This window comes from Arvicanthis niloticus, chromosome 5 (assembly GCF_011762505.2).
Source record: "Arvicanthis niloticus isolate mArvNil1 chromosome 5, mArvNil1.pat.X, whole genome shotgun sequence".
NCBI classification, from domain to species: domain Eukaryota; kingdom Metazoa; phylum Chordata; class Mammalia; order Rodentia; family Muridae; genus Arvicanthis; species Arvicanthis niloticus.
Genome location: NC_047662.1, coordinates 66,753,410 through 66,779,260, shown reverse-complemented (window position 1 = coordinate 66,779,260; position 25,851 = coordinate 66,753,410). Strand labels below are relative to the sequence as shown.

The following is a 25,851-nucleotide window of genomic DNA, read 5'->3' as shown; positions in this document are numbered from 1 at the left end:
CCCCCATAAGCACTTGAACATACACGCGCATAGTTGTGTGTGCACCACACACACAAATAAAAATAAATCATAATAAAAGAATCCATCCATTTTGCAAAATAAATTTGGTGCCAGATCTATCGAGTTTAGACGGATTTACCTGCCCAGGTAAATAGTTATTTCAAGAGTTTTCATTAACTTGGTCTCTATTATAGAGAGATGTGATATTTCTCTTCCTGTATGTGAATAACATGATTTCTTAAATGTTTAACAAGAAAAAAAGAAGAAGCCTTGAGATCTCGACTTTGGAAAAGACACAGTCTTCTAACTATGGTACGATGTCCTAGCAACAGCTTCAGCAGATGCACAGGAGATTTAGAAATAGATCCTGCTGTCTGATCCTGCTGTACCATTCTGAGCTACTAAATCAACCACCAACTCCTGTGAAAACTTAACCCAGAAACAACAGGTACGCTATACTCATGAAACGAGGGGTGATTCCTTTAAAAGGAGTTGGCAACACACTCCCCAAAGGCATCACTGACTTCCTCAGGTCCCAAGCCTTGTGATGCCATTGTTCCTGCCCTTCAGTATGTCCACATCAGCAAACAGGTGTACAGGTTGGTCTTTTGCACACTGGCAAAAATATCTGTGACTGTAGCTTTCTAGGAATCCATTATAGCAATAGATTGCAAGTTTTAAACATTCTTTCCTCGGCTCAAGAATTGCCAGAATCCACATATATGCTACCTTTGAAGGTAACAGGTATAAAATGACCAGCCACAATATCGTGTAAAGTCCATGATCACTTAATTTCAATTGCTTCTTTTGAAATTTGACCCCTCCTCCTCACCACCTCACAGAGTGCACATTGTCACTGTTGCCCATATGCTACACTGACTCCCATCTCTAAGTGATGTTTGCTTCATCTTATTTCTGCTTACTGTAGAGTTAAATTCTGTCCTCTACAGCCAGGCAGATCTGAGATCTTAAAAACAACAAATAAGTCCTTTTCTTTTCTGAGTAGTTGCCAGGTGCATATGACATATGCATATGTGGGAAAGTCGTATGTCACTTTCCCACAATAACCCTTAGGAAGCTTCCTTCTATCACTTGCTTGGGATAAGTAGAGAGGAACAGAGGTTTATCTGTACCATTGAGAGCAAGAGGAAAGCTCAAGAAGTCTCACCTTGACTCTGTAATTTAAACAAAAAATGTTTTCTTGGGTGTTGAGAAGCAAGCAAATTTGTGAGGTTGTCTATGTAAGAATTCCATAGCTAAGTAACCTTAGAAACAGTTACCATGTAAAGACTTGCAAAGTGCTTTAGTAAAGTGCAGGCATAGTCGTGGGGGGCGGGGCACGATTATTTTTGCCTAATTCATTATTTCTCAAACTTTGCATCTTGAAACCCATTTCCACATCATTTTAAATAACATCTTAGAGCTATGATGTGTAAAGATTTGGGAAGATGTTCTGAAATGACCTCTTACCTGTGGCACTGAGAGGTTTGGAGGCTCGTGGCTGTCCCACAGAACAAATTCAAAAGAATCTTCAAAGATTTCTCCGCCGAAGTGACGATAGTAAATGATTCCATTGAACAGGTCTCTCTGAAGGAAGCCAGGAACAGGATACCCTAAGGGGACCACAAAATATCATACAGTTTTAGGTGTTGAGGCGCAGTGAAACTCTACTCACCTCAATGTCTTCTCGGCCTAGTGCATTACATACAGCTAAGGATTTGCATTAAATACTTTTAACAAAACTTAGAGCAGTAATTAAAATTGTCCTACCTCAATGTGGAGATTAACAGTGGGAAAAAAATTTTAAGGAATAGCTTTTATTTCAAATATACTGAGGAACACTTTTTATTTGGACCACACTGACAAACTCTTGACACCAAAATATAACCAAATATATTAATAAAATTATTTGAGTAACCATCTAGAATAAACTAAACATCTTCCTTCAGACCTATTTATTCTATTGCCATTCTTGGCTGACTTAACTTTTAATAGCATGATAGTTATCTTGAGGCTTAGCACTAGAACTTTCTAGGTATACAGCCTTAGGCAGTAGATTCTCAACATAAGTCTTAAGCTTCTTTTGTATAAGATGGGAAAATTATAAAATAAATTATGTGTGTGTGTATGTGTGTGTGCACACACACATACACACACACATATATATATATAACTATATATATATAACTATATATATATATACATATATATATATGTATATATATATATATATATATATATATATATATATCTTTGCTTCATAAATGTGATATCTACCCTTACACATAAATTTGACCACAATACAAAGTTCTTTTGAAAAGATTCAGTTCAGGGACTGGAGAGATGGCTCAGTGGTTAAGAACACTGACTGCTTTGCCAAGGGTCCTGAACTTAATTCTCAGCAACCACATGGTGGCTCACAATCATTGGAAATGGGATGTGATGCCCTCTTCTGGTGTGTTTGAAGACAGCTACAATATACTCATATACATAAAATAAATAAGTAAATCTTTAAAAGTATCTAAGTCCATTCAAACTGTTTTATCTGCCTAGATCTTACCTATAAATCTTGGCCCTGGCTTCTTCATAATCTCCCCAGCCTGGGGGTACTTTGTGATATTAAAGAAGATGTGGTCATCGCTGGAGTCCATGTCTGAAGCTCTCAGCATGGACCCTTGGATCAAGATGGTCTTCCCTTCTTCTAGTTCAATCACAACATTGGTTATGAGGAATGGAGGGCTGTCATCTTTAGGCAAGATGTTGATAGGAAACTTGTGATGGCTGCTGTGTTGGCCATCGAATATCCTGAAAGCCACAAAGTCTTTAGTGGTGTCACTGTCATCATGATGATAGCGAACAACTCCAGCCTGAAGATCAGCCACAGTGAAGAGAAATCCTTTCCCCTCTGATGGAGAGAGCAGAGATAATAACGAGTGGTCAAGGAGGGGAGCAGAGGCAGCCACTGAGAAAGGAATCACTGCATGATAACGGGCTATGGAGAACAGTGGCAATACAGATGCTCCTAAAGTCACCACGGGGCTATGCACCATAAACCATCATAAACCGGGAACATTCTAAGTCAAACACATGGAATAGTCCCCACAACACCCTCAAAATGTAAAAATAAAATAAATGAACAAAAACAAAACCATAATTCAAGGACAGTCTGTACCCTGTGCAGTTTAGTGAGCACTAGGGTGCTGCATACCTGTGTGGACTTGAGACAAGTATTTGACACTCTGTGAAACTGGGAAAATAATATGGTTATAGCTTATTTTAGGTGACAACTAAGAGATACCAGACAGTTATGAACCTAAGACAAAAATGCAGAGACATGGTGAGCACTCTGGATCATCTATCTGTTTGTCTGTCTATGTATGTATGTATGTATGTATGTATGTATGTATGTATGTATCGCTCTCTCTCTCTCTCTCTTTCTGGGTCATCTTCTCTCCACCCCCAGACTTTGTGGGCCTTTGGACTCTCACCCACCTTGTTTCCCACGGCTTTGGCCTTGGATTGAACAGAGAATTGTTTCATCATCTATCCTAGTTCTCAAGCCCTGACATAGGACTAAATTACTCGATGGGCTTTTTTGAACATAAAGAGTAATTCTTTCCAGAAACACATCATGAGGTTTCTCAGTACACACACACACACACACACACACACACACACACACACACACTAAGTCATCCTTATATATTCGTATGCATGTTTTTTTTTTTTTGACAAATCCTGCCAAACATAAGTAGATACAAATGGGTATGTGTGCAGATATGCTGTGGCGACATGAGAGAACTGGAACATCAGCAAGCCTCTGAGAAATATGGCTGAGCTCTCCGGTCACTGCCACGTCATGCCATCAAGCATAGGGAAGCAATCTTCCCAACTAGCAGTATCAGAACCTAATGGGAAACTATCAGAAATGTAATCTCAGGCTCTGTTCTGAGCCTACTTAATTGGAAATTCTGAAGACGGGACTCCACGACCTGTGCTTTACTAAGTCTCACCCCCAGGGTGAACACATGCTAAAGTTTGAAAGCCATCTCTCTAGCTCCTTCCACTTTGGTTTTTGAGAAGAGTCTGTCACTGATATCTGGACCTCATAGATTTGGCTAAGCTGGTTGATGCACCACCACGCAGGCCTTTTGTGCAGCTCTGGAGATTGATTCATACTTGGGTAGTAAACAGATTACCAACTGTATTATCCCTAGTCCCATGATTTGCTTTTGAAGAGTTAAAATTTTGAATTGAACAGGTAAATCATTCACCTCTTACTGTAAGCTGTCCATGTTGCAGTCCACCAATGGTGACCAACTGCACAGCACCAATGTCATCATTGTCAACGACCTGAAACTGTTCCCAAGTGATGGCCCGAGACTGCCCCTCCAGGAGATTCAAACCTGTAAGAAATACAGAAACATGTCCTATGCAGTTCTGTGTTCACTGCTCTTTCTTTTCAGGACAGGGTCAATATGTGATCTACCTCAAGGTCTGTTTCCTGGGGAAATTGAGCTAAGACATCTATGGCTGTAAAACAACAGCAACAAAAACAGAAGGAAAGAAGTGAGAAGAGGGAGGGGGAGAGGAAGAGAGAAAGGAGGATCTAGAAAGGAAGGGGAGGGGAGAAGAAGAAGGTGGAGACAAGAAAAAGGCAAGAGTATGCAAATGAGCTCCATGGCTGCTGAGAAGCCTCCTGGGTTCTTGAAGTGGTACTAGGGACATGTGTACACACAACACAGCACAGGCAAGGCATCATGGATATATCATAGGCCCATCCAAGAAGACTAGAAGACAATCAACACATTAAAATGCTCACAGCAATTCTATCTATATTATATGTAGTGAGGAAAAAATGAAGAGTTATCCTATTTAATATATTCTTTGACTTTTCAACAATAGCCAATTTCAAATTCATAACATGTGAAAGTTCATTTTTAAAAGGATTATAATTTCTACAGTAGCCAGACCCAGACCTGCAGCTCCCTTGATGCATCTGAGCACCACGTCTCACACATATGGATGATTCCATCTCCTCACTAGAACACAATAACCTACAGAAAAGTAGCATTGCTACTCAACTTTGGTTGATCAGGTCCGTCACTTCTCTCATTATCCCTCGAACAGCCAGAATTATAAGTCAAAGCTGAGACTTGAAATCAGACGTGAATGCATTCCTCCTAGAACAACCTCAGCACTGCTTGGAAGTCTGTTTTGAATGTCAGTGACAGTATTAGTGAAAAAGGAAAAGCCATTTGCATTCCACATTTGCATCTGATCTAAATATGTAAATCACGTTCCCAGTCTACTTGGAATTGAATGGCAGTGTAAAGCCTCCTTTAAAAGTTCTTAAATTCTTACTTACTTACTTTGGTTTCCATGCAACCCAACAAAAACAAAACAGTGGGTTCCAGGCTGCACCTTGCTTCTACCCCTCTGCAAAAACTGAGTTGGAGACCTTGTCTTTCTGTCTTACTCTCAGTCAAGCTGCCTTGTGGATGAAATGGAATAAAAGGAATTTTCTGACCCATTCACTTCCTTGCATTTCCCTTAGGACCACACCCACACCTGTATTCCAGGACACCCGAGGGGCATTTGTGTCAGCTGTTCTGATGGAGATGTGGACAGTGATGGGGGCGCTCCTCTCAAAAAAGAAGTCGTACACCTCCAGCTCCATCTGGAAACAAACAGATTAGTATGAGCCACACAGATACATTCAGGCTTAAAGACTCATCAGTTCTGACCTAGATGTACACATAAACACACACACAGAGACACAGACATATAGACACACACTCACACACACGTACACACATATATACACACATGCATTCACACTGACACATACAGACACACACAGATAGACATAATACACTTGCACAGACATACACACACACTGACACATACAGACACACAGAAGATACACAGACACACACATGTATGCACACACACAGAAAATACACAGATGCACCCAGACATACACAGACACAGACACATACATATACACATAAATGCACAGACACACACACACACAAGAGGCAAAGATGGATCCAGGATTGATGTTGCTGTTCTTTCCTGTTTTAAATGTAATTCTACTTTTAAAATTAATTTTATAACCAATTGAGAAAAATGGCATATAAATCACTCTTTTTACGTGCACATAAATTTACCAGGTTGCACGATCTTCTCCTAAATGAACTCCATTGCTTTCCCATTATATCACAGGTCCTCACACCCATCACTATGCCTTCTTCTCCTTACCACCCAGCTTGCCCAAGTGCCAACATCTGTTTTATGTCTCTATACAATTGCCCTTTCAAGACATTTCACTTAAATAAAATCTTACTGTTTCCAGTGAAGGGCTATTATGAATTATTTTATTAAAACCTCCATGTGAACAGGGTGTTATTTTCTTATATGAGGTAACTTATTTTGTGAGGTCACTCATTTCATTGCTAGGTATTACTTTTGATTGTTTTTCATTCTTTAGTTGATCATGATTATATATATTTAGAGTATAGTATCACACAGACACACATGCCTACACACTGTGCCCTAATCAGACCAGGGTAACTGGCATATTTGTACTATCATCTCTTGTATGTATCATTTCCCAATGTTGGGAACATAAATATCCTCTATACTATTTTGGAACATATATTTTAGTGTTATTTATTATTTTTATGTGTATATTTTTATGTGTAAGAACATGGTATATATAGAGAATATCTACACTTCAAAGGCACAAGTCTGAGTGTGCACAAGGCCAGAGGAGGATGTTTTGTGTCCTGTTCTATCTTTGAATAGGGTCTCTTACTGTACCTGAAGCTAGGCTTCAATCTCCTGTCTCCACCCTTTCCATGCCCCTCAGGACTATAGCCCCAGGGTAGACTTCTGATTTCTCTGGACAACTAAGAGCTACAGCCACATGCAGTCCACCTAGATTTCAACAAGGCAGCCATGGGCTGGAGCTGAAGCCAGCGCTCAGCAAGATAAAACACTTTCTTTTAATCTGTCACAGCAATGTCTCTTCAGGAAGCTGTGAACTGTATTACATTATGACTTGCAGAAATCAAGTCTCTGAGAAACTGAGTATCTAGCAGGCCCAGGAGTTAATGGAAACAGACTTTCAAATACTTTTTTGAGATTCACTAGGCTGGACACTTCTTTTTCCTTCCTTCTTACCGTGTAATGTCTCCTCTCAGGGTGGCTGCTGTTTGGTGGCTGGTAGGCAACTTGCATGTCACTGAGATCCTTCCAGGTGAATGAAGAGATGGGTCTGGTATGATCCAGCAGGTGGGTCACGTAGCCCTGGAGTGGGGCTTTAGTGATGTTAAACACCAACAAGGGTTTCGGAGTCTCATCCTCCTCACAGTCCAGAACGGAGGTTGTCAGAGGGGTCAGTATGAACTGGTCCACCTCCAGAACAAACATGGCCATGAACGCAGCCCTTGGGGCCTGGTTAGGAATGCCAACTCTGATATAGACAGGCAACCACGTGCTCTCTGACTTTTGAAGGAGAGTAAAAATAAAAAAGAGAGAGAGAATAGTGTGAATGAAGTTGTAATGTGAATGGTTAATGCCATGGCATGTACCAAAGCTACAGACTAAAGGATGCTCCAGCCGTGACCACCAGCTACATGTTAGAATCACCTGCTGACCACCAGGAACTACCTCCAGGTGTTCACTTAATTATTCCAAAGAGGGAACTAGAAAACTGCCACTCTAGAGCTCCCAGTGAGACCATTGTGCACAAAAGGTTTGGAATGGGAGCATCTACTTTGATATCAGAAAGAACAATGTATGTGCTTGTATCTTTAAAAATTATGTATTTGTTTTGGTGTGTGTCTGAGTATATGCATCTGAGATGCCAAATCTTTTAAATTCAGACTCCATTTTAGAGAACCTGACCTAAGTTTAAACTCAGGTAAGCTAACAGGCCGGTACCTGGTATTAGTTTCCAAGTTGATCCCCAACAAAACCTGAGCCTAGCTCCATTCTCTAGGCTAATCCCCAACAAGACCAGCGTTTCTAGGTTACACCCTCAACAAGACCAGTGTCTCCCAGTTATTTCCCCAACAAATCTGCACCCCCCCCCAGGTTACAAGCCCATCCTCTGCCTAACGACCACCAATGCAGAGGGGAGCAGAAATTAAGTTTATGATATGACTGGCAGCCCCAGCCAATTATGTTAAAGGACACAGGAGCTTTCCAATTAGATGCTTGCACACATACTCCCTGCTTGCTGTTTATTATAAAGCCTTGCCCTGATAGACATTCAGGGTTCCCCCACCACCAAAACCATCCTGAGTGATGGTGATGCATTGGGGGGCCGAGCTAGCTAGGATAGAATAAAGACCCCGCTGCGAGTTGCATCAGATTGGCTCCGGTCTGTTTTTGTGGATCACCAACATTTCCCTGGCACTACACATCACGTTCATACAAAAGCCAACAGAGATCAGAAAAGGGCATTAGATCCCCTGGAACTGGAGGTATAACTGATTTTGAGCCACAGTGTGAGCACTAGTTCTCTGCAAGAACAGAGTATTCTTAACTGTTGACTCTCCTTCCAGCCCCATGATTGCTTCTTCAGTAGCTGTTGTCTGTATGACATTAGACAATTTCTATAATTCCTAAATTTCATGTTTCTCTCACCTATAAATGAAAACTGTAGACTCCTATGTATTAAATGAAACTGTGAAAGTAAAGCACCAGGCAGTGTCTGGCACAGACTAATCTTCTTGGGCCATGTGGTTTCAAAGAGGGCAGGGAAAGGCTGGGGGAGAAGGGTCTTCACCCTGTGAACTTGTGAAACAGAAAGAGGATTGTTCATTTGCCTAACAGAAGAAGGGAACAGCAAGTGACCACTCAACTAGACATGCATCCTCCCCAAATGAAGGAGCCGAAACTTCGAGATCTTCTACACTCATAAAAGGGCACCATGCCATGCAAGGTCTCAGTGAGGGTATGGGACAAAGAAGCTGAGAGCAGTAGATTCTTGCTATTATGGGACTGATGTGACCCACTGTTGAGAGAAGCAGGCTCAGTGATCTAAGGCACATTTGTCCCACACACCTGAACTCTGAATATGGGGCCTGGTGTTAGAAAGGAATGTTCAGGCAAGTTCTTCACTTTATCTAGGTGAAAGACTGACAGATGATATCCTGCACCAGTCTTGACTGAAGTTCAGAAAGAAAGAAAGAAAGAAAGAAAGAAAGAAAGAAAGAAAGAAAGAAAGAAAGAAAGAGAGTCAGATTTCAAAAGTAAGAAACATGCTATATTCAAAATATATGTGAGTCGGTTGGTTCCAGACTCTGGAATACTCTCATTCACTAGAGGAATATAGATATATTGAGAGAGATAAGAGGTGACTTATCTAGAGAACAGGGTACTATGCTGACTTCCAAATCCATGAAGCCTAGGGCTGGGGTAATGCCATGCCCCTTGCCTCAGGCATTGGGAGAGAATGTTCCTGGTAGAGTCTTACTGGTAGGGCATGCACAGGGCTGCTTTAGGGCCCACTCCCAAGAAATGTAAGTCATCAGAAGTAGAAAAATAGTGGCTAACCCTCATTTAATACTTGGGAGTCCAGAATTTCCACTTCTATGTCAGAATACCCTGAGATTTAGGAATCAAAGACATTGTTAGATTCAACCTGACCTTCTGTGCTCCCATGTCACATGGGGTGAGGACTGCTGTGGGTCATCCTGAGTCCTGACCTAAAAGGACTGTCCTTCATTAAACTGGAGAGTTAAAATATATTCTACTGGCTGCAGAAATATTTCAGGTGGTGACTCAGATTAGGTGGGGGTGAACACTCCCATCTAAGACAGAGGGATAGGCTCTGAGCTGGAGCTTTCCAGAGAAATCAGGAAATTGGCCCTGAGACAACAAAGCAACTTAAAACATCTGCCAGGCTCAGAGAGCATGAAATTATATTCTATCAGTTCCTGAGCAAGTAGAATCTCTCTCCCCACTACCTCGTCCTTCTCAATGCCCCAGCCAAAGCACCAGCCCAAAGGTTCACAAACTGGCCAGCAACATCTGGAAAAAGAGGCACTCAAAGGAGAATCAGAGGAGACAGCCCTCTTTTTTCCCTATAGTGACAAACACATATTCTGAGGTACCCTGGGGACCAAAGTATCTGCCTGTGGTGTTTTACTGGAAAACAACAGTGAAGATGAATTGTGGTTTTAAAGGGCTAGGTCTGAATGTTGAAAGCAATTAAGTGCAGAGCTAAATTTAAATAAAAGTATTCTTTGAAATGTAAAATAGAAAGAAACATCTATAGTGCTTACTTACTTAAAAGATAGATGATATATAAGACACAATAGCTTTACATTAGAAATGAACTTGTCGATGGTGTTGATAGAGCCTGGGAATTGCCAGAAGGAAAGATTGATCAGCTCAATCTTCACCAAGCATAAGAAGGACTCCAAAGAGCTCCCTGCAATTCTGGACTTTAAATGCAATTAATACAGGTTAAAGAATATTAGTTTGCTTTCCTGTGGTGCTGGGGATCAATCCACACTGTATGCATGCTAGAAAAGCACTGGAACACTAAGTGATTGTTTCCAGCCTGTGGAATACGTTATAAAATTAAATCAAACATAAAGTGGAAGAAAGGACTTTCAGATAGGTAAAAATAAGTTCATGAAATATACTGTATTCTGTAAGACATGTATGTGGTGTGTGTGTGTGTGTGTGTTTGACAGAGAAGAGAGAGAGAGAAAGAGGTGTTACTGAATGACAATCAAATCCAAGGCTTTGCACGTGCTAGGAAGACATTTCCTTTTTAACTGACATGAACACATGACTAAGGTGATGGGGGGAAAAGCCACATGTATTCATTATTAACATAAAATAATTTATATTTCCTTAATCAAGAAAGAAAAGTCCTAAAATTTTGAGAAAATGCCCAGTTATATGGGCCTTACAGAAAAGACACTTGGGATTCATAGAAAGATGGAAAGTAAGAGTGTAACCCAGGTTTATGATGTGGAAAAGGACCAGAGTGGCCACATTCATTTCATATCGATGGAACCAAGGAAAGAAGCTTTGAAAAGGACAATGTGTACAGCTGAAATGTAGATAGACTACCCCGACAAAAAATGCCTACAAGCAACATTATATTTAGCATTGTTCTGGTCAAACCAGCGTGGAGGAGAGCAGAAGTAAAGAGAATAATTACAGGAAAAGAAAGGCCCAAATTATCATCATTAGTGAAGATATAATTATGGTCTTTTGAAGCCCAAAGAATTGAAAATTTCTTAAAATAATTGAATTTAGGAAAGAAGCCAGATAAAAGAAAATTACACCCAAAAGTTGCTTTCCTATTTATCATCAATAACCAATGAAAAGACACCATTCTGTTCCTGGTAGTTCCATAAGAACTTCTCGGGACTGGATTTAGTAAGTGCTCGGCTGACATGGAGCAGAAGTTTCCTTTCCATACACATGCACAAAGACATTTGTCAAAAGGAAGTGAGGTGCTCGTTCTGAATAAGAAGACTCGGCATGGCAAAGTTCTGACACACGAGCTCCTCCTCCTCAAAGAATTTTCTATTTGAATCTAGCATTGGTTTAAAACAATCTAGAGGCTTTAAAAATCACCTGTTTGATTATTTATCTGGAACCCCAAATTAGGCAAGAATGGCCAAGAAAGTTGTAAGGATGAGGGGTGTGAAGGCCCTCACTGACACGAATCAGGTCACAGAACAGGGGGATTTAGAGCGTGATGGTACCAGCAAAGAAAGAAGCACAGAAACCAGAAAGCAGAAGGTTAGCCTATTGGTCTTTTTACACAACAGAAGAATTTTCAAGTTTTGTAGAAACTTGTTTTAACAAAACAAGTATATATTTTTATCAAATAGCTCTGTAAATTTTGGCTATATCGATAAAAACTATTTCTTGCACTTCACTGTGCAATAAAACCTAACTTTAGGTGTTGCAAAGACAAAGGTGAGGAGAATGCCCTTTAAAGGCCTGGGGGGTTGTTGCTCAGTGGGTAGAGTACTTTCCTAGCATACATGAGAGTCTCCATTCAATCCCCAGGACTGATAATAATTAATTAATTAATTAATTAATTAAAGCTTCACAGATGAATTGATGCCATGGAACAAAATGAGCACTGAGGCATACATCCCCACTGTGTCTGACTATAAGACAAATGGTTATCAATAAAATCAGTTTTATTTTCTTCCTATATTCCCATGTCTTCAATGTTTTTCTTAATGAGCACACTGTCTTCATATCTATAAATGAATGTTTTGTGGCTTATCAAAATGACTACATAGTAGGTTAAGGCTTAGGAAACCAAGAGGCTCATTTAGACGGACAATCTCACAATGAAACTGACCTAAAAATACAAATAAACCTTTTGACACAGTGAGGAGACAATTATGAAAAATCAATCAGAACAAAAAATATCAGCTGTTTAAATGGAGGTAAGAAGCCATTGATAATGAAAGGTTCCATGACAAACCAACCAGACAATATGTACTAGTGAAATACAATCCAGTTTTGAGTGTGTCAACCCTAAGACAACCACATGTAAATAGTAAGACCACCACTGTGAAACAAGAGGCTGGCCCCCCACTATTATGTCAAACTGGTTGATCACAGGTTCTCTCCATTCATAGATATTTATACTACCAATAATATGCACATACTTAGCACATGCCAAGGGTTGTAGCAAAAACTTTTTTATTTTTTTTTACTTATTTTTTTATTGGATATTTTACTTATTTACAAGCAAGGACTTTATAATTTAATAAATCCCCTCAGTTACTAAGAGTTAGGTTCTAGTAGCCTTATTTAAGATGAAGAAAGTGAAACATAAAGTTCAAAATCAGATGGCTAGTTAAACAGATATATGAACCCAAGTAATCTGGGTACCAGCTTCCATAACTATTAACGACGGATAGGTAAACCTGAGCTTTGAAACGCTTCCTGGCTCATCTGAGTGATCAATTAGGCAAAATTACCTCTAAGTTTCATTTCCAGACCTCAACTACAAAATTCTGTGGTCTTGTTTCATCATTTTCTAATCTTTTATGTCAGTGATTATGTCCACCGTTAGCCTGGGTTTATTAGAAGAAACGCTAGTGGGAAGGCAGAGAGTAGCACTGGAGGTCTTACCCACAGTCCCCTGGATCATCTTATACTGGCATAAATATTGGGCGTGCCAGCAGGGTCACTATTTCCCCAGCTTCCCAAATAAACTATAGAATATGTGAATACCAGAGTAACATGTGAAATAGTTCATATAGTTTTGTTTACTTTTGATAATCAGTTCAGTGTGAAAAATGCAGAGGAAGAGGGTGAGGAAAATGAAGACATAGAAAGATGGAGCCTTTGGGAAACCACCCCCTCAGCCCTCTATCCTAAGGTCTGAATGAACACAAATGACAGTATGCTGAAGCCGAGATACTAGGCTGCCCTGCCTCTCTGTCCCGTGTAGCCTTACAGAGCAGATGCCTGGATGTCAAAGAGGAAAAGGAGAATACTAGAAAAAGGTAGAGCTGAAAGTTTTAGAGAAGGGAAAGAGAAAAGAGAGACAGAGAGACAAGACAGAGGACAGAAAAAGATGGAAGAAGAAGATGAGCTGGGGCCATGTGGCCTGAAGGAGCCGCAGGTAGCCAGGGATTTCATAGATGGGCAATAGAGCAGTGTAGGGGGCTTTTGCCCTATCTAGGCATGCAGCTTGTATTTATATTAATTAGGTTTTGTGTTCTTTGTGTGGGCATTTTGGGGGTTAGAGATTTACCATTATAAATCTGGTTGGTATATTACAAGTCTCAAGCTGGCCATGGGGGTTGATGAGACCACCATTGCTAGTGCCTAGCCAGATTCAGTATGGATTTTTTTTTTTTTGTAAAATTATATTTAAGCACAACCTACAAGCCTGAAGCTGTGCCATCGGCAGCACAGGTACTCTTCTTCATAGACACCAGCATGGGCACTCATATGGAACTACTGTCTTACAATGAACCAGGTAAACACACCAACACACAACTCCAAACTCTACCTTGTATACGGTTTTACTCCTTCTGTCCGTGAGATCCAACTGAATGGGGATGTAGTCAATGTTGGGGGAAGGGGGCTGCATGTGTTGGTAGTGAAACCCCATCATCAGGAACTCCTCACAGCTCACTTTCAGACTTGCCACTTGCTTCGATCCTAGGGCACAGCTTCCATCCAGACACTTCAATCCTGCCCCTAGCTCTAGAATGCACAGCACTGCATTAACACAGATGCTTGAACACAGTGAATATACAAACACAAAATGCATCTTCCTGCCTTGGATACATCCTCACTCACTGCCCCAGGACACATGCACATGCACCTCCCAATTATTCACTAGATTGTCCATTAATTAATCCCATTAGATTGTCATTCTTCTGAAAGGTCATAAACTCCTTTACCAAAACAAAACAAAAAAACAAACAAAACAACAACAACAAACGGTTGACCAGTTGTCTCATCTGGGTTCACCTACCAAAAGTTAGGCTGAGGAAAAAAATAATTAAAGAGGAGTTCTGTGGTGTTTGAATACCTCTGACAAATATGCCAGTGGCTCACTGTGGACATTCACAGCTCAGTCTCTGCCTCTGCTTACATTATACAGCCTCATGTGGACTATCTACCCACAGAATCCCCCCTCCTTGCCCCTGGTTGGTCTTCTTAGCAAACATTCCCTTAACCCTCCTCTTGCCCCTTGAACAAGCCTGTTCCGACTTTTTGAGCCCAGAGCTACCCCTAAAAGACTGTCTCTTCCAGCTGTATTTTCACTCTTGCTGGAGAATGGTGCTCAGGGACTCTCATTTCCATAACACATGAAACAGCTACTCTGCTTCTTAATCCAATGGCTGTGATGACAAAAACCGGACTGATGTTCAACTTTAACAGTCTTTGGCTGTAAACTTCTGTCCAACATTTGAGGTAATGCTATGCTTATTTCTAGGCCTTCCTATGATCGCTAGAACACAATTATTCAGATAGCAAGCGCTTAAAATGTACTGAGTATATGTCTAACACAGGGAGTGCTGTAGAATATAGTAACTGAATAGATACTAAAGTTTCAATCAACGTTCTGGATGTCAATCCTGGCTGCAGTCTTTACTAGACACAACCCAATAATACTCAGTAAAGAGCACACTTCTCTCTCCACTGACATCTGTTGCTATAATCACAGATGGAAACTCATGAGCACTGTAATGGGCCAGACCTGTGCTAAGCATACTGTGTCCTTACTCGCTCTTCACACAGCCCTACAGAATGGCTGCTTTCTTTTCCCATCTAACAGAGAGTAAAACCATCAATAACTAAACTAATAAAGGAAAGCACAAACATCAAACCCAGGTGTTTCTGATTCCAAGTCCACAGTCTTAACTAATCTATATCTTTCTTTTGTTTTTTTTAAATGTGTTTTTAGATTAATTTTAATTTTATTTAGTTTTTGAAAGTTAGTTTTTCCCTTCCACCATGTAGGCCTGATGATCAAATTCAGGCTATCAGGCTTGAAGGCCAGTGTCCCCACCACGTGAACCATCCCACTAGCCCGTGTGTGTGTGTGTGTGTGTGTGTGTGTGTGTGTGTGTGTGTGTACATGTGTCCAAAAGAACTTGTGCCTCAGTATGAGTTTGGAGATCAGAGGACAATTTGGAGGAGTAGTCTCCCTTCTTCTACCATGTGGATTACAGGTGTTGAACTCAAGTCAGGCTTGGTAACAAGTGCCTTACCCACTAAGCCATCTCACTAAACCTATAGCTTAAAGATTTCAACAAGCTAAAAACTATACTTGTTATTCTTTGTCAAAATAAAAGATGAGCATTTAAAAATTTTGTTCCATTTTAGTAACCTTAACTACTAAGAGATACGTACGTGTCTCAGAGAAAAAGCTTTGTGGCTGATCTCCACGAGGTCCCTCTGACTTACGATTCACCACAACCAGCTTGCCATGGGCTGGCAGCTGAGTCCTCACTGGGTCTAGTCTGATGGTGCAATCTAAGCTAGCTGACCTATCGTAATCAAATTGGAGCAGGTTCTTATCAATGGCTTGGGATAAGCCATAGAATTCAGTCACTTCCAGCACATTGCTGCTCAGACGGATGATGTTACAGTCTGGTTCCACAAGATAGATCCGCAAGAGAAAGGTTTCCATGAAGGTGTCTGTTTCAGTAAACCTGGAGAGAGAGCAGGATGGAGATCCTGTTTATTGGTGCTCAGATTCTTCTGAGACTTGTACACTTATTGTAAAGATGGCCCTTATGAGCCAGATGTGGTGATGTATGCTTCTAATCCCACCTCAAGCACTTCCTCCCTGAGTGTTAGCTCAAAGTCTGGGAGGCGAGAGCTGGGTTCTTAACAGCATACCCCAAGACCTTACCATGCCTCTACCATTCAGACTCAGACAAAGGAGGCCTTTCAGGCAATTCTGGCTTTTTAATAAAACTCACTCATCAGTTTTATTATCAGTTTAAGAACAGCCTGAGATACAGACTGCATTTGAGGCTAGCCTGGGCAACTTAGCAAGACCCTATTTCAAAGAAAATCAAAACCAAAATAAAATAACAACAAAAGTTGTCCTTTACAAAATGTGTACTTCAGATGAAATTTGGCTTCCTCCTGGCTTTTTTTTTCTGGATGGAATTTCCCATGGCTTCATCTCCATGTTTGTGTAAATGTTTGTTGTTGTTGTTGTTTGTTTTTTGTTTTTGTTTTTGCCATTCCCTCCTTACCCATCTCTCTTGCAAACCCTGCTCTCAAATTCACCACCCATCCTAATATCTAACGACGGCTGAGACCTCAGAGCCTCACTTCTAGCAAGTGCATCATTTAAGAGCATAAAGGCTGGGTTGAGTTTCAACTTAGGACAGCAGAAGTGCTGAGTATCAAGATCTTTTGTCCTTCAGAAATGCCTATTGGGATGTTCAGCTCAGCACTTGCCATGTAAACCGAACGAATTCGTGTCGTTACCATAACGCTTGTGTTCTGGGGCATTTGCAGAGGTGACTGGAGATGCATCATCGTGCGGTAGAAGTGAGAAAGGGGATAAATAATGAGCGTACCTGACAACAGGACTCTGAACTGATGAGCTTGTAATGCGGTCCAGCTGTGCTGAGAAGGCCTGCACCACAACATGACTGGACCCTGCAACAGGCATTGTCCATCCCCTCTCACCAAAGAGGAAACTGAGGCACACAACAGTCAGCTTGACAAAGAAGCTGAAGAGGAGATCCAAGGAAAATAAACTGCTCCCTGAACCCTTGCCTCAGCCCTTCTGACTGCTCTATCACAAATGTCCTTAAAACCAAGTGCACGACAGCTCCAGAAACCCTGCCTTGCACAGGTCCCTCCCCAGTCCTCCTACTGCTAGAAAGTCAAAGGGTCTGGAAGCCGATAGGGTGCATCAGTTTTCCCAGCCCATCCTGGAAAGTTCTTTGAACTTTATTTGGTTTGGGCTCTAAAGTTTGGGAAGATCAAACACCCCTTTGTATCAATGTTGCAGCTTCCTAGGGAATCCCTTGGTGCCATGCCATGGTGGTTGCAACTACATGTAGTCATTCCCCAGTTGCCCCTCCTCCGGCTTCTGGCAACCACTAATGTACTTTCTGTGTCTGTGGAACTGCCTATTAAGGTATTTCATATAAATGTAACCATATAATACTGGTTCTTTTGTGGCTGGCTGCTTTCATTTGACCTAATGTTTTTAGGTTTAGTTCATGTCGCACAAATCAGGACATCATTCGTTTTTGTGGCTGAATTATATTCTCCATTGTACGGTTATACCATTCATCAATTCAATTCATTCAGCATCTTACCTATTATGAATGAGGTTTCAGGGTTAGCATTTTGTGTAAGCTTTTGTATAAGCATAGGTTTTCTCCTTGTGTATAGAGGTGGGAGATGTTTTATAAGATTATATTGCAAATCTACACTTAGTTTCATAATTGATTTTAAACATACTTTAACAACTAAAACTGAAAAATATTGTGCTTCCTATAACTAAGCAGCTGGCAATCAAACTGAAAGATTTCATTCAATTTTGTAATAAATGTCTATCAGATTCTCATAAGGAGCTTGTATCTGTGACTTTTGCCACAGTAATGGGTTGAACTACCAAAGTTAAGTAATGAGATGCAGTAACAGAAACCTCTGCCTGAGACTGGAGGAAAACAAAACGAAGTTAGTAATCTGTACAAAGGACCTAAGGAGGGAGAGACAAAAGAATGGGACGCTGGCTGCAATGGCTGCCTCACCCACTAGGATCGCCCACTGCTGCTGATTACTTTCTTACTAGACTCCAAAGACTCCCACATGACAACATATTGTCATAGAAAATGCCCACGGAGTACACAGCATAAGTCTCTGGCAGAAATAAAATAAAATAAATAATAAGGAAGGGTTCTCCACCACTCACCTGTAAAGTCTAAGCTTCACAGAGTCTTCGTCCAGAATTGGGCATCCATTGTGAACATACTTTACTTCATTGGGAAGAAAATGGCAATCAAAGACCTGGTTCACAGGAAGAAGGAATTGTCTATGAGAAACCCAGGGCAAAGTTTTGTTCCTCTAGCCTTACAGTACTTCCAAAAGCACGGTGTGCTAGCTGGCGGTGGTGACACACATTTGCAGTACCAGCATGTGGGAAGCTGGTGCAAGAAGATCTTCATGAGATCAAGCTTACCTTGGGCTACATAGTGAGTTCAAGGCCAGTGTCAATGCAAAAGAAGCAAAACCAAAGCTCCTTAAAAGGAATGCGGAATCTTTTATTCTGGAGCCACTTTGAGTGATTGTGGCTTGGTAACACAGATTCAGGTTATCTTAAGTCCCATGTTCCTCCATGGATGCAGTTTTATGGTTTTACAGAACAAAAAAGATCATTCAGCCAAGACAAGTTTAAAACACATTGATGGTACATCAGAGGGGTGGTTACAGCAAGCTGGGGAAAGGCTCTTTGGTTTTAGCCTCAGATGTCATCTGATGACAGCCATAGCTTTGGGGTCGGTGTAAGCCAGTGGTCTGCTAAGTTAACTGATTTCAAAAGATGTTTTTCTCTATTAGTCACAGGTTGCCAGTTCCCACATGGAGGTGGGCAAGGAATGGCAATTTAATCTCTGGACCGACAACATTCCAACCCCTCCATCACTGAAGCTTTAGTTAGTTAATCAGTCTTAGCAGACACAGCTTCTTTCCAAGAGTCTTGTTCACACCAGCCTGGGTTGTTTAGTGAGACTGTCTCAAAAAGAAAAACGTGGAGAATGGGGGTGAGAGCTGCCTATATTCTATTAGTGATGTGGGCGCAAGTATCTTTCTACCTCCAACGACCTCTTCTTTCCTACCCCTATGCCCACACATCATCTTGTTTATAGCTGTGTCTTGTTTGGTTGATGACTAAATTATAATGATCCAAACAGGTCAAACAAACAAATTAATGAATGTTACATCTCTAAATAACTAGATGTCTATAAACTATAATGCTTTATAAAAATCTGCTATTTATCAAAAAGAATATTTATCCTTTTCAGGAGCTTATAGCAATTGAATTAAAGAGGTCTTTCTGGGTGTCTGGACAACACATTTACCCACCCACAAACACATTGTTTCTGTGTGGTTTTGTTCTGTCTTTCTTTTTCAAATAAAATCTTTATGTTCAGAGATGGAGACACAGTGGGTTTGACTATTGAGCTGATGAGAGCCAAAGACGATCTGCAGTTGTTTCTCACACACTTGCAAATGACAACTTTTGATGGTTATGCAAGAAAAAAATGACCGATAAGATTCAAAGACAATTACTCTCCTTAAATACAGTTACAATGAACCCCATCACCTCACAAAGAATCATTAAAGAAATGACTATTTTATATTAGGAATCTGGGTTTCTGTTTCACTGTGTTGTGTTTTTAAGACTTCTGCACAAGACATGATCCTCCCACTGCCCTGATCGAGGTGGCAAAATCCTGAGAAACATCCTTGTGTGCATTCATCCATCCATGCATGCATGCATGCATCCATCCAACCATGCACCGTGCCTCCATCCATGCATCCATCGCATTACTGTGGTGGTGTTCTTAGTACCTTTTACAGCCTCAAAGATTTCCAGATGATATAACCCACCCTGGGACAACATTCTCACTAGCAAGAATGAATTTCGAGTCCTCTTTTGAATTGACAAGCAGAGAGAAGATAAAGAGAAGCCCTTCCCATATCACTGACAAATAGCCATGGCAATAAAGAGACAATCTGCTTTGTTAAAAGAAACATCTGTTCCGTGTTTCCTAATATGTTTTCCTTTTATAAAAGGCGACAACCATGATTGACCATAAATTTACTAACTAAAACAAAGGAGAGCTAAATCCTTTTCTAATTACTGTCTAGCTTTGGTTTTTTCCACTTCAACTGCTTTTCAATTACAATTTATAATTAAATTGTCACACATTCCTGACTCATTACTCACTTTAATGACAACGAAGTGGTTCAAACTAGAGATGTTTTCTTAATGCTGTATTTCAGATTCAAAACCAGCAAGCTCAGCACTAAACCAAGGTGATTTTCCACTTAGAAAATGTTTTGCCTTGGTCCAGGTGTGGAGTGCCGGGGTAAGGAAGTCTTGCCCTGGAATCTGACACAGCACTCTGCTCTGCATGTAGACAGGATAGCCTGTCTACATGGCTATCCAGGAGACTGCAGAGACAGAAGGTACTAGCATGAACCCATGCGAGAGGCTTTCCAGATACGCAATGGCAATGGACCTGTTGGTTCTAAGACAAACTTCAGTAATGAAATGAAAACACTAATTGAACAGATGTTAAACAAAGCATTTCTGTGCAAATCCCACAAAACTGTTCATTACACAGCAGGGTGTTGCTAATACAATAGTCTTGCTAGGAATGGGTTCACATAAGCCTAGCTTGAAGCTTACTGTTAAGCTCTATTAAGGAATAATGTTTATTTAGCTGTGGAGGGGGGCATTATACATGTGCCCTTATGCACTTAGCCATGCTTAATTCAAAAATTCATAATAAAAAATCCCTGGGAAGAGCAGAGCCTCTCTAGCTCTCAAACAAACACAAATTCTCCTCAAACCAGACTTTACCTAAGAATCTTATTATTATTATTTTGTTGCTAAAATTATCAAAATTTAAAATTAGGAAAAAACACTGGAAAGAAATAATGTTTGTATAAATATATCTATGACACACAGTAAGCCAGTGATGAAGCTTAGAGTTTTAATGGCTACCAAGAAATAAATTCTAGAATTTATAGATCACAGGTCCACTTGAGATGCTGCAAATCCATTTTTTCTGTCATGTTTATCCCTAGAAATACACACACACACACACACACACACACACACACACACACACAAATTCAGTAGCACATTGGACTTTTTTGTCAAATAATTAGCAAACAGATGACAAGAGTAACTTGGAGGTGCTCTGGACAGTCAAAAATTTCCTAATCTGGTTGGGTATTTGTTGTCTCTGTTGCATAATATCTTCCTAATAACTAGAATTTTGCCTTAAAATCAGAGATGGCTCGGAGGTCTTAAGTCTGTATATATATATATATCCACACACATATGCACACAAACACACACATGCATGCACACATTCGTATATGTCATCACGCACACATATGCACATGCACACACACATATGTCATCATGATTTACCTTTGTCATTCTGAGGTCTGAATATGACCAAAAATCGTCTCAAAACTAATAGAACCCAATTAAGAAAGCAGCCTAGTGGCCTTGCTACCTTCTCTAAAGAGACTTCACTTGCAGTGAGTGAGAGAATAACCCTGTAAGGCTGGGCATGCCCTCCAAGTGTCTGCTCACCGAAGTCTCTCTCTCCCTGTCTCTCTGTCTCTCTCAACCTCTCAATATCTTTTTCTTTCTCAATCTTTCTCAAATTCTCTCTTTTCCCACTTTTCTCTCCCCTTCCCCCCACCCTAAAATAAAAGACCAAGAAACCTGTGATTTTCTTACATCCCCTTTTTTCTAACTGGATTAATGGCTACTCTCTAAAGTCAAGGCACCTGGTTAGACTCAGAAATCTTCTGAATGAGAAGAGACGTAGCAATGGAAGCTTTCTTGATAGCAGTGCATTGTTAAGAAAAAGTGTACACATCTGCATGAGTATAACCCTTACTAACTGCAATATGTTACTATAATTCAAGCTGAACCATGCCAGTGGCAGGCTTATTATCTGAACCCTGTCAAGAATATTAAAAACCAGGGCTGGCAAGGTAACTCAGAGGGTAAAGGCATTTGCCACCAAGACTGATGGCCTGTTCAGGCCCCATGGTTCAAGGAGAGAACCAACTCCCGAAAGTTGTTCTTTAGCCTCCACAACACGCTTTGGCACTCCCATGTACAGACACAAAGAATAAATATAATATTTAAAGTATTCAAAAATGCATTCCACCTCTTTGGAAAAAGCAATAGGACCCCATGCCTGTGTCTTTCAATGCCTTAGTTTCAAGTATGCTACATACTTGTAACAGTGCCTTCTCACACTGTACACACCACACACACACACACACACACACACACACACACACACACACACACACACGTCTGAACAGAAACGAAATGTGACCTACCTGTGGAGTGAGTTTCCCGACCCTCTGGGTTATGGGCTCATTCATCACCACCTCCACTCTGCAGGCATCCTTCTCTTTAGGGATGGAAAACCTCAGGTGATCTCCAGACAGGAAGGCAGATCTACCCTTCATCACTCTCAGGCCCTGGTTGATGCTGATGAAGGTGGCGCTGGCCAGATGCAGCAGAAACAGCTGGAGCAGCAAGAACAGCAGAGCCTTGGGCCCAGTGCAGCCTGGAGAGTGCATGGTGCCAGAGCCAGCTCTGTCCACAGGCACAGTCTGTTCAACAAAGCAAGGTTTCTGTACTTCCTCCTAGAGTGTCAGCTTGAAGTCCAGGGGGCAAGACCAGGGGTCCTGACAGCGTGCCCCAAGATCTTAACATGCTCCTTCCATTCAAATTCAGACAAGGAGGCCTTTCAGGCAATCGGGGCTTTTTAATAAAACTCGCTGATCATTCCTGACAACACTGGCAAGATTAATGTGCCTCCCAAGTGTTTTCCTAAGCCTGCAAACAGAAAAGGTTGGAGGGAAATGAGAGGCACCAAAGGTTTGTGCAGCTATTTAAAGAACTGTTCCTAACAAAGGGACCTTTCAGGTGGCCTCTAATTTCAGCTAAATTAAAAGCAAATAAACGAACTTGACCTTCAGGCCCATCCAAAAGGCAAGGAAGCCGTTTCATTACTCTGCTTGTAGCTCTTGCTTCCGGATGCAGTGGACCTCAACAAGGATGTTAACTGTGTGGTCCCGCAGGATGCCCAGCCTGATGGCTGGAGCACACAGGCAGGTTTTCCGAGCTCAGTGCGAGCGCTGTGCTCCTTGCTCTCATTTTCTTATTTGCAAAGTGAGGGCTAACTTGTGTCAGTAATCCGATAGCATTATTTGTACATTATTTTAGACCATGGGTAATTGAAAATGAATAGAATCCGGCTAAGAAGTATGCCTAACCGTTGGTGCAATGAACTCAGATGGGTAACGAGGTCACCTAAGAGACTCTTCAGTGGAAACTGGTGGAAGTGGTTTTTCTTCTAAACAAGCACTCAAGTATTGTTTAAACAAGAAAAGAACTGTGAAGAGAGAGTGGTGCAGCTCAAAGTGCATGACTCCACACGAGCATGCATTATAACCTCATCTTTAAGGCTTACTCTGCATAATGTACTTGATTGACTTAGATGGAGCTGGTTTTTCTTTTCACATTATCACGTTTTTTTTTTCTATTCAATAAGAACTGAGAAGCCTTTTAAAATAAATGTATGACAGCGTATCTCTAAATCCAGGGTACGTTTAGATGACCAGTGGCTGTGTTCTATACCTGTGGAAAAGTTTCATGCCAAGCCAAGCGCACGGTGGTTGAGCGGTAGAGCTCTTGCTTGAAAGCTTACCTCTTCACAGTTTCAGTATTTTCCTACAAAGGAACTGGAGAATAAGTAAGTGGACATAAAGGATGTGTCAGTGGGTGTGCCCAAAATGCGTGTGACACTCACTCCTTCCCTCCGAATCGCTCCCAGTCCTGCGCGGTCTGTACACTAGCTCATACCTTCCACAGCCACCCCCAGACGCCCTAGAAACACAGCAGCTAGTGGCCAAGAAGGCTTTGGTGAGCACCTCAAGGAAGTAGAAATAAGTATTACTTTGCAGACACAGATGCAATGGTCAAGAAGTTTAGGTCACCTCTTGTGACAGCAAAAAAAAAAAAAAGAAAGAAAGAAAGAAAGAAAGAAAGAAAGAAAGAAAGAAAGAGAAAAAAACCTCATCGTAAAATCTCAGAACGCTTTGACAAGCAGTTTTCTTATAATCTGTGAGAGAAGTCTGAAGAGACATAACCGACGGTGAGAAAACTCATCCTGTTGACAATGTTGCAGATGGCGCACGGGTGCTGCATAAGGAACGGAAGGGATGTCCATGCACAGCGAGGAAGCTGGGAAAGCATGGGGGCTGTCAGGAAGTGTGGGCAATAGTACCCCGGGTACGCAAAGTGCTGGGAAAGAAGAATGAAGCCCCCGCCTCATCTTGGGACAGGATTTGCTAAGACACTGAGCAAGCTGGGCACAGCGAGCATTTCTCCAAACAGCAGGCTTTTTCCTTTCCTTTTTTAAAATCATCGTGTTTCTAGTTATCTTTACCACAGGCGCTTTAAGGCATTAGCTTCATTAGATCATGCCTTTGATTGATAAAGAAATGTGCTTGTGCTGAGTTTACAAATGCCTTGTAGGGTCCACCTCTGCTACATTAGAGGGGAGTCTGTCCCACATCATCGTTTGAAACCTTTCACAGATGGCATCTGTCCTGCGTCACCTGAGGGGGTGTAAGCTTTACAGATCGTCCTGTTTTTAATGATGTCAGTCCTAAAATAAAGCTGTTCACAGACTCCCACTGACCGTGCTGTCCACACTCAGGCTGAATTGGCTTATTTGTGTAAAAATGCAAATTTGGTTGTGGAATTTTTCACAACAAAGTCAAATCATTTTTTTTACTATTTCCATTTGTCCTCCAAGATCTCACAGAAAAGAAAACCAGTCAAAGAGAGAAGTGAAGGATGGAGAAAACTACTCTCTGGGATTTGACCTAGCTCAGTCAACACATAAAAGCAGCATGCCACCCCCCCCTCCTGCCTGGCTCTTTTCATTACCTCTTTCTATGTGACTCTGTATTTTTTTTAGAAACGCACTTAAATTTATTTGCGAATATGTAGGCTTATGTGTGGGTGTGTAATCAGAGCACACCCTGTTGGGCTTGGTTCTGCCCTTCCACCATGGAGTTCCTTGGGTCAAACTTAGGTCCTCAGGCTAGCCTTTGCCCTGTGAGCCATCTCATCAGCCTTGACCTGATGCTGTAATGCTGGACACTAAGGTTCATTCCTCCGGCCTGTTGTGTCTTTCCTCTATCCCCAGGGATATTTCTTGGAACTGAATACCATTTACATGCTAATGAGTCCCCCCCCCCCAAGTCCTTACCCTCAGAGTCATCCCCACCTAAGTGTGTAGTATCTCTTTCCCTAAGTAGCTTTATGATGCTCCTAATTGCCCCTGGTCTGGCTAAGATAGTGAATGGCAACTCCAGCTTTTTGGCTGCTTCCAGTTTGTGTGTGTGTGTATGTCACTCTTAATATCCAGCCTGCTGGTTCCGGTTTGTTCTTCATGCTAGACAGGTCCCAGGGCAAAAGCAATAATTCTAGCCTTCTGGTATCTGAAAGGCCTTTTCCCTTGAGTGCCAGAAGAACCTGTGACATTTTTCAGG

The 25,851-nt window shown here is 41.3% G+C and overlaps 1 protein-coding gene across 5 annotated transcripts in view; it reads right to left on the bottom strand.

The window, feature by feature from the left end:
• Positions 1-25,851, bottom strand: part of Frem1 (FRAS1 related extracellular matrix 1) — a 151,461-nt gene that overhangs the window by 95,131 nt on the left and 30,479 nt on the right. For all 5 annotated transcript variants that reach the window (XM_076934719.1, XM_076934721.1, XM_076934720.1 and 2 more), the window contains exons 2-10: positions 22,618-23,122; positions 18,428-18,522; positions 15,889-16,190; positions 14,033-14,229; positions 7,189-7,512; positions 5,572-5,680; positions 4,275-4,406; positions 2,561-2,905; positions 1,471-1,613 (exon numbers count right to left, since the gene is read on the bottom strand). In XM_076934719.1, the coding sequence (XP_076790834.1) occupies positions 1,471-1,613; positions 2,561-2,905; positions 4,275-4,406; positions 5,572-5,680; positions 7,189-7,512; positions 14,033-14,229; positions 15,889-16,190; positions 18,428-18,522; positions 22,618-22,863 (1,893 nt within the window). In that variant the 5' untranslated portion in view covers positions 22,864-23,122. The remainder of the gene's footprint in view (positions 1-1,470; positions 1,614-2,560; positions 2,906-4,274; positions 4,407-5,571; positions 5,681-7,188; positions 7,513-14,032; positions 14,230-15,888; positions 16,191-18,427; positions 18,523-22,617; positions 23,123-25,851) is intronic.